Source organism: Convolutriloba macropyga, chromosome 2, assembly GCF_964194025.1.
Source record: "Convolutriloba macropyga chromosome 2, txConMacr16.3, whole genome shotgun sequence".
In the NCBI taxonomy this organism is placed as follows: Eukaryota; Metazoa; Xenacoelomorpha; order Acoela; family Convolutidae; genus Convolutriloba; species Convolutriloba macropyga.
Genome location: NC_134469.1, coordinates 21847692 through 21856987, shown reverse-complemented (window position 1 = coordinate 21856987; position 9296 = coordinate 21847692). Strand labels below are relative to the sequence as shown.

At 38.5% G+C, this 9296-nt stretch overlaps 2 protein-coding genes across 2 annotated transcripts; both read left to right on the top strand.

Moving 5' to 3' along the window:
* Positions 1–2249, top strand: LOC142358078 (SUMO-activating enzyme subunit 2-like). The gene has a single exon (XM_075409550.1). It carries the CDS (start codon positions 17–19, stop codon positions 2048–2050), a length of 2034 nt encoding a protein of 677 aa, XP_075265665.1. The 5' UTR covers positions 1–16; the 3' UTR covers positions 2051–2249.
* Positions 2250–7037: 4788 nt separating this feature from the next.
* On the top strand, positions 7038–8785 carry LOC142335190 (type 2 lactosamine alpha-2,3-sialyltransferase-like). The gene has a single exon (XM_075383574.1). It carries the CDS (start codon positions 7324–7326, stop codon positions 8392–8394), a length of 1071 nt encoding a protein of 356 aa, XP_075239689.1. The 5' UTR covers positions 7038–7323; the 3' UTR covers positions 8395–8785.
* Positions 8786–9296: the final 511 nt, after the last annotated feature.

Genomic DNA, 9296 nt, shown 5'->3' with positions numbered 1-9296 from the left:
GTTTGACAAAGCATCCATGATTGCGCAGCTGAAAGAGCGCAGGATTGCAATTGAAAATGAAGCTGAAAAGATTTCAGCGTGTTCCGTGCTGCTGGTCGGTGCGGGTGGCGTAGGTTGTGAGGTTCTCAAAAATTTAGTTCTATCTGGCTTCACGAAAATTCACATGTTTGATTTGGACACGATTGAAGTCAGCAATTTGAATCGACAATTTCTATTCCAGCGCCAACATGTTGGTCAGCCAAAATGTGTCATTGCCAAAGAGTCTGCTTTGAAGTTTAACCCTAACTGTGATATTACTACATACCACGAAAGCATAATCAGTGATAAGTACAACGTTTCTTTTTTCAAACAATTTGCAATTGTCATCAACGCATTGGACAACAGAGCTGCACGGAATCACGTGAACAGATTGTGCCTAGCGGCTGATGTTGCTCTGATCGAAAGTGGAACTTCTGGATTCTTTGGACAGACATACGTCATCAAAAAAGGCCAGTCAGAATGCTACGAATGTGTGGCTAAACCGGCCAAAGAGAAGACATATCCTACATGTACTGTAAGAAATACCCCTAGTGAACCTATTCATTGCATTGTGTGGGCGAAACAATTGTTTAACCAGCTGTTTGGGGAAACTGCACCCGACGAAGACAACGAGGTGTCGCCAGATAGCAATGACCAAGAAGCTAAAGAAAATCAAGATACTTCAAATACTGAGTTGATGAAAGATTACGGCAATGAGAACAAAATTTCCACTCGAGATTGGGCTACGTCTGTTGATTACGATCCGTTAGAGTTGATCACAAAATTGTTTGTCAAAGATGTGCAATATCTGTTGACCATGAAGAATTTGTGGCTTAAGCGAACACCTCCCAAGCCACTGGAGTTTAGTGATCCCGGGGAATTATGGGAAAAGCCGCAGGGTTTAGTTGATAATGAAATGTGGAATATGGAAAACTGGGTCAAAGTTCTTGGGTCAAGCATCAATGAGTTGAAAACAAAAAAGAAGGCTTCGGATGAGGGATACCTCACTTGGGACAAAGACGATGATTTGGTAATGGATTTCACTGCTGCTGCGGCAAACATCCGGTGCAACATTTTCAGCATTGTAGGGAAATCTAGATTTGATGTGAAGTCAATGGCTGGCAACATCATCCCTGCAATTGCCACTACCAACGCAATAGTCGCTGGCCTTATGGTCACGGAGGCAAAGAAAGCAATTATGGGTAAGTTTGAATCGTGCAAGCAAGTTTTTCTGAAGAAGCAACCAAGTGGAAGGTACGGAACCCTGTTTGTCGCTTCGAAGCTCCATTCACCTAACCCAAATTGCTACGTGTGCAGCTCAAAACCAGAAGTTGTTCTACGAGTTAACTGCTCAACATTTCTCATCAAGTCGCTACTTGAAAAAGTTTTGAAAAAGACCCTAAGCATGGTGGAGCCAGACGTTGAACTCGATGACGGTAAAGGAACCATCTTGGTGTCCAGTGATCCGGAAGATAACGAGGGCAACCTCGAGAGATCATTGGAGTCGTTCAAAGTCCAAGATGGCACCAGGCTCAAAGCAGATGACTTTTTCCAAAACTTTGCGGTAGTGATTATAGTCCAGCATTGCGAAAAGGTATCAGAGGAAGATCGTAGTTTGGCTGATGAACAGAACTTCCAGGTCATGGGACTTGACGCCATCGAGGCACCTTCGAGTTCTGATGGTGCTACCACTAATGGGACAACAGGAAACGATAACGGTCAGAAAATGGAAACAGATGAACAAAATGGATCAGTAGTGGACAATGGAATCTCAAAAAGTGAGGAATCTAAAGCCAATGGAGTTGAAACAGAAGCAGCTAGAAACAGGCCGGAGCTGGTAAATCTTGACGATGACGACGATAATTCGGATGGAAAGCTAAACGAAAGCCATGGTGGAAATTCAGGACTAGAGCCAGAGGCGAAAAAGCTAAAAATTGATCAGACAGAACTTGTGTCACCTGATGCAGATGTCCAAAAAATCGCTGCAAATCCTCAAGAAGATTCAGATGATGACTTAGTGTGTTTAGATTAAAGAACTAGTTGAAATTGTTATTCAAACATTGATCAGTTCGACTTTGCCGTTTTAGGATTGAATCTCGATAGTTGTTGTTTTGTTAGATGTTTACTATTCTTGTTTCAAGTCTTGTTTCAGCATTTCTATTTAGTTATGATATGTAACTCCAATCTCATAAATGCTGGGTTCCTTCAGTTCAATTTACTCTATGAAATTATTTGTTTTTGCCAATGAATTGCGTGTGCAGTTAATAAGCGTACCAAATGGGAATAAGAAGAGGAAAGGCATTCATACTGTTTATCAAGGAGATTGTGTCAGATAAAGAATTCTTGAAATTTTGTTAGGTTGATAGGTTGGGTTAAACTTAAGTAGTATTAGTAACTCAAAATTGACAGTTTAATAATTGGTTTCATGAGTGCTCTAGCTAAAGAACTGGGCGAAGGGCAAATCAAAAATGCGAACAAAATTATTTACACCAAATTTTTATCGTGTGTCTGTCTGATCACTATAATGCACCAGACAGGTAACTTGATTTTTACAAGACTTTAAGAACGCATAAATTAAATGATCTTAAAGAGGAAATACTTCGTATGGAATTTCCTGAAATCGGAAAACAGTTTTTTGCTCTTAACTTTTTTTAATCGTTGGAATTCTCTCATACATTAGAATCAAAAAACAATAGCGTTTAATTATTGGTAAGCCACAGTTTCAAGCTGCACTTGACATCTGCTCGTAGATGACTTTCCCTCGACAAGGAATATAATCACATCAATGACGCCCATTTAAAGCCCACATGAGCCAATTTATGCGGCGATCGGAAAACCATTCAATTTCTTTTTTGCTTTAAACTGGCAAAAGATCTTAAAACTTGTTGCAACGAACTATGTTTGCTATAATACTAAACGTCATCTTCATTTTTGTGACTGATAAAAGTTAATTAATGAAGTTTTCAAAACGAGTGGGCCAATTTGATAGTTTTCACCAAAAAAGCAAGTTTTTTATTTGGCTTTTGCTTTACATTTTGTACTCTTGGTCTCTTCGTTTTCAGGACTCAGAACTGAAATATAGTTTTTGTTGTTGTAGTTTTGCTCTACATGCTACTTTCGGCTGGTATTCTAAGCGGCATTTTCGGTTGGTCGTTCTGCACTGGTCAGCTGGGCACAGTTTTAACTTGAGTAGTAATGGTGATGCTATTTTGAGTGATTTTCCTCAAGTGACTGTCTTGCGGCGACTTTTCTGCATCGACATCGTGATGAGTGATTGGTGGTCTCCTGGTTATGTTGACCAGGAGGGACATCGTCCGTTTTTGATGAAAAGGTGCAATGGAGTGGGCAGGTTTTTCTGTGCAGTCTGGCCGTGTTGGAAGATTGGCAATATATCAGCCTCTTAACTGCCTTTTGTTCTTTCCCATGTTTATGTGGGCCGCGTTTGGGACAGATATTCTCAATGATGGCGATATGACTCAGGAATGAGCTTCGCATATGGCAGAATCTGGTTCACGGATGCGTGGCAGCGTGTTCCTCAGAACTTACGGTGGCGGTTCTATCACTTCCTGCTTCAATATCGTTCTCGTGAACCTTATTTAGGTGGATGTCTTGAGCGCGGATCTGAAAACTCTGCAATTTAGTTTTTAATTGCTCTGGAACAAAATTTGAAGCAATTATTGTAAACGTGTTGGTCTTATGCAAATTTTTTGCTTGACCGTTTTTGAGCTTTTGTTCGAGAACATTCTTTGACTTCTTGAGTGACTTTTTCACACTTCATTTTTGAGTGATCTAATTTGCTCTCCTGACATAAAGTTCGTTGTAGAAAATGATTGTGAGAAATAAAATCAAAGTAATTGCAGCTGCCTAGTGGTTAAGATATCAAACTGCTACCCCGGAGCTCAGTGGTTTGAGTCGAGTTTTTAACCCATAAAACATATTTAAGCTACAAGCGCTACGAGAGCAATTCATTCGACGCCAGTGGTTTGTTTGTTCGCTTATCTACTTCATCACACGTTCCCTTAACTTAAGACTCTCTTATGGTATGTTTAATTGCTCTCAAACGAAGTTTGTAGCAATTATATTAGTCCTGTCGGTCTTTTTTATGCGATTTTTTGCTTGACCATTTTTTTGTCTGAAGCTTTTGACTTTTCGTCCTCAAAAACGGGATAAACAGGTAGCGCCCAGCGGGCATTAAGTGCTCTTAGAGCCTCTCAGCTCTATTTCAGCTCAAACTGTTTTGGAGACTTATACTTATGGTGTGAAGAGCGGTTGTTAGAGGTTGAAGACCCCTCCACTGTTGACCCCCCCCCCCCCCCCACAATTGCCCCCCCCCGCCGCGCTGTTACCCTCACCCCACTGTACACCTCGCACCCATCAGCCCTCGGTGCACTCACCCTCGTTACTACTGACAAACAACCTCTCGTTAAAATTACGCAAACTTATACTATTTTGCAATTTTTTTAAAGCTTTTAAAGTTTTTGACATTTTTGATTTTTATTAGCCCTAGGTGTCAAGGAACCTCCTCTAGGTTTTAATAAAAGGTCACTGCATTGTTTCTAGTGGGGGTTTAATAAGGAGTTTAATGATAGCGAACCTGCTAAAGGCTTTGATAATAAGTTACTGACAAATTTTTATTGGCCATGGAGTAGTTTCAACATTTTAATGTCACAAATTTTAGGATTTTATTTAGAAAACTTGCTTTTTCGCAAGTTTTTTGAATTATTGTCGTTTTTTGGGCCTCAAGAGCTAAGGAACTTCCTCCAGGGTTTGAAAATAGTTTACTATAGTTTCTAGAAGTAATGGAATGTCTTGCAATATTTTAACATCTTTAGCGTTTTTTCACAATTTTTTCCATTTCAATTTTTTGACATTTATAGTCTTCATTCAGATTTTTTATTCAGAAATTGTTGAAATTTTTAGTCACTTTTTTGGGTTTGTATAATCCAAGTGTATGGATCTTTGAGCCAGTGAAACTATTTCAGGCTTGAAACAGGTATACTGGATAGTCTCTTGTGACAATGAAATGAATCTTAAGATAATAATATCTTGATATTTTGCAACAGTTTGTTGAAATTTGCAATTGTTTCTAAAAGTTTTTAATATTTTTTGTCCTTTTTTGATTTTCACAATCATTAATGGCCAACAAAATTTTTTAGGTCTTGGAGATAGGTTACTTGTCAGAATTTTTGAGACAACAAATGGTTTTGAACTTATTTTACTGCAATCTGAAAACTTTTGTTTTTAATTTTTTCTTCAGTTTTTTTTTCTATGATTTGTTTACTAACAAGGCTAGAAAACTAGAAGCTGCGGAGTCGAATCGCATTATGGAAAATCTCTCTTTCTCTCTCTCTCTATCTCTGTCGGTTTAAGTCTCTTTCATTCTCTTTCTTGTTCACGTTTTATCTCTCTCTCTCTCTCTCTCGCTCTTTGTTGATGCCGCACTTCAGCTGCTGTTATGTGGCGTAATCTCTGATCCTGATGAACGATGAGTTATAGTAGAAATGCTTTTTTATCATAAATAACCTAACAGGCACTTTTAGGATATCATTTCTAATTGCTCTCAAAATCAATTTGTAATAAATATATTCATCCGGTTTGTCTATTATGCAATTTTTCGCTTGGCCGGTTTTTCGTCTGACCCATCTGACTTTCGTCTTCAGAAACGGTATAAAGAAGTGGCGCCCAGTTTGCATAATGTTCTCTTAGAGGCGTTCAGCCCACTAGTCTTCAAGTATGCGATTAACAAAATTGTTTTGGTGATTTATGCTTAAGGTTTGAAGGGCAGTTCTTCAAAATTGATCCCCCTCCCACACACCGCCCCTTATCAGCCCCCCCCCCCCCCCACTCTTGCACCCACGCTGCGGTGAACCCCCCTCCGTTCACCTTACGCCCCTTCAATTAATCTAAAGATAGCCTCACTAAACCGTGGCTAGCTACTGACGAAGCCAACCGCTCGCCGGTCGTTTGAGAACATTTCGCCCGACGTTATTCGGTTATGTTACTTTTGGTGAATATAATTTGCGGATCTGCCCGCCTGGTCACACTAACTGTGGTCTAGGAATTGCTGCTCCAACATTATGCTGTGGTTTATTTTAAGCTCATGAAGCAATTTATGCCTCGACCAGAAAACCAAACGCAAAAATCTTTTCTTAAAATGGCTGGCGTTCTTGAAATTTTTGCTGTACTTTTGCTGAACTATATTTTCTGTAATTGATTATGTTTAGAGAGTTATGATACCAAAACCATTACATCTATTTGATATTCAATTGGTTTGCTAGTACAATGAATTGCTTAAAGCAATCTCACTTTTCACTAATTTCGGTAATCAGAACGTTCTGTGCACAGACAGGAGAAACGCGAGCCTTCTTGGTTTGCATCTATGTCAAAAATAATAAATTTGACTGCTTTTTATATCTGGTTGGGGTTCTCGGTGCTAGTTAGAATTTGGTGCTATTGCAAGACATCGAAGCTGAAATTTGATGAAGCTGAAACCATTGAATTTATTTAGATAAACTGATCATAAATCAAGCCGCGTTTCGTCAGTAGGATGCCACTATTATTGTTATCTTTGTCGGGCTCCTGTCGGAAAAGATGGGCTGGCACGGAAATTTAAATTCCTGGAGGCGTCGAACCTACGATCTGCAAAACTGTAACCTATCATGCTATCCGTTGCAGCTTTAATTAATTCGCAGTTCCTGTAGCCTACGTACCAGCTGGTGGTTATTACACTATAACTGATTTCGGCGTTTAGAGGGAATTATGGGATATGTTTCTTCTTCCTCGTGACAAAGTTGTGGTTAGCCTGTGAGATCAAACTAATGCGTGTTTTTGCAGTTTTAAGATTTTCTATAACCTAATAAGAGATGGGAGTAATCATTGCAAATAAAGGTATTTGTTAAAATTTCAATATGAGATGGTCATATTCTATCAGGTGTAAAGAAATTAGTTCTAACCTATGTTGCAACTGTTTGAATTTGAGAGTAGTATCTGTGTTGAACACTTGAATGTATTTCAGTTTATCATGCAATCACCCTGGGTGAAGGGTATGGCTTGGGCTGCTTCTCGTTATTGTCTATCGGTTGCTGTCATCCTTTCCAATTAACAAATATCTCTGTCATCTTTTCTAGCTTACAAATATCTAACTAACATCAGATGTTTCTATCTTCCAATTTATTATTTATAATCTTTGCTTTCAATTCCATTTTTGATTACTGTTAGCTTTAAATTCATTCTTAAAACCAAATTTAATCTATATGTAAATTTGCAACTTGTCTCGGTAGGGGTCGACTGTATATTTTGTACATAATGACATCTTCTGTCCCTGGAACCTCAGCTACTGCGGTGGGGATGACGAAACCTTCTCAATTACCTGCTACTTTATTTATCATTGTTCTTTTTGTTATGGTATGTTTACCTCTTTGGCATCTTAACTACAAGGGAAATGTCATTAGGATTCCTCTTGTAACCAATTCTACCTTGCCAAAGTCCAGACCATTTGTGCTCTCGATGCAATCTTCAACGTGCAATACTGTGACTGAAGGCCAATTAGAAAAAACCAAAAGTATTGACTATGTGGTCAAGGCTGAGCCATTTTTGACCAATTCGACTTTATCAAATTTGTGGAATAGTTCACACGACGACTACTTGATGCTTGAAAGCAGAATCAAGGTTCCTGCTAAAGTTTTGCGAAAGACAATGGAGACATTACACAATCCATGGAGTAACAGGGTATTAGCTAAAGCCAAGTGCCAAGAATGTATAGTGGTGGGAGCGGGGGCCTGTTTGAGAGGGGCGAGGTTGGGTAAAATTATCGATAGTTTTCCAATTGTAATTCGTATGAATATGGCGCCTATCGAAGGGTATGAGACAATAGTAGGGTCCAAAACTGACATTCGGGTTGTGTACCCGGAATCAGCACCCGCTGATACAGAATCATATCTTGGTGCTGGGATTGTAGTTGTAGTACCTTACAAATCAGATGATATTCTATGGGCTGCAAAATTAGTCGATTCTAGTATCAATGAAGTATTCCATTTCTGGCGCTCGAGTCCCCTGTCGTTGCCTATAAGACCTGAAAATGTACTCATTATCAACCCAGAAATTACAGAGTCTCTGTATAATATATCCAGGGTACCGGGTAGTGGTAACAAAAATTCCAGAGCGACGACAGGCTTCGTCGCTATCCAAATGGCGCTAAATTTATGCAAAAGTGTTAGTGTTGTAGGCTTCTGTTACGATGATAATCCTCATTCGTATGTATATTATTACGGTACTGCCAAAACAAAACTTCAAATGTACATTGGACCTCATTCGCGGTCATTGGAACCTGAATTACGTGCTGCTTTGTTCCACTCTAATTTTGTCAAACTTTTGTAATCGTCTCGATTAGACGAGCTCTGATTTTCCAAACTTGTGTCATATTTTTTCATATCAACGCATAAATTGCTTTTAGATTATTTCTATAGTTGATTAAATAAGTGCTATATATGTTGTCAGGTTTTCAAATTGAGTGGCTTTCTGTTATTTTGACAATGGTTTTGTTTATCCCAAACATTTATCAATAGCTTCAGAAAGCGCAGAATTTGAAAGTTTATTTCTAATTCTATCATAGCAACAAATTGCCCAGTGGCCAAAGTAATTCTCAATTTCCATTCATTAGTATCGCATGTTTCGTATTCCAAATGAATTTTCAGTCATATCATATATTAGTAATTTCTCTATATCTTCAGCTGATTAAGTTTGCATGAATTGTAAATTCAGAAAATGATATTTTCACATGACAGATGGTTCAGTCGTTTTAGGTGTCTGTCGAACGTGTTTTTTTCATATTTTCCAGCGATTATCTCTTACTAAATTTCAGAAATGTTTTAACAGTTCCAGAATTCAGTAACGCGGATTATCACTAACATTGGACTCCGAAATTCTTTCAATTGAGAGAGAGAGAGAGAATTAATTCATCTGAGTATAAATAAACATCATATAACACATGACAAAAATTCCAGTTTAAGATCAAAAAGCGCCATTACACATAAAACTATTGTACACTCAGAGAGGACAGTTTTCGAATCCGACTGGATCACTGAGCACTGCCCTTTAATTTTTTACATTTGGATATGAATATTCAAAAAAAAATTTCTCTGGTGAAAGATAATCAGTTTAGTTGATGGAATTTTCAAATTTTGACAAATTTTTTGCCCCTTTAGCAGAACTTGACAACAGCAAATTTAATCGTTCTGGAATGTCTTTCAAATGCACAAAGTAGCAATTAGGAGAAGAAT

Coding starts and splice junctions, on each gene's coding strand:
- LOC142335190 (XM_075383574.1), top strand. CDS start 7,324: ATGACATCTTCTGTCCCTGGAACCTCAGCTACTGCGGTGGGGATGACG.
- LOC142358078 (XM_075409550.1), top strand. CDS start 17: ATGATTGCGCAGCTGAAAGAGCGCAGGATTGCAATTGAAAATGAAGCT.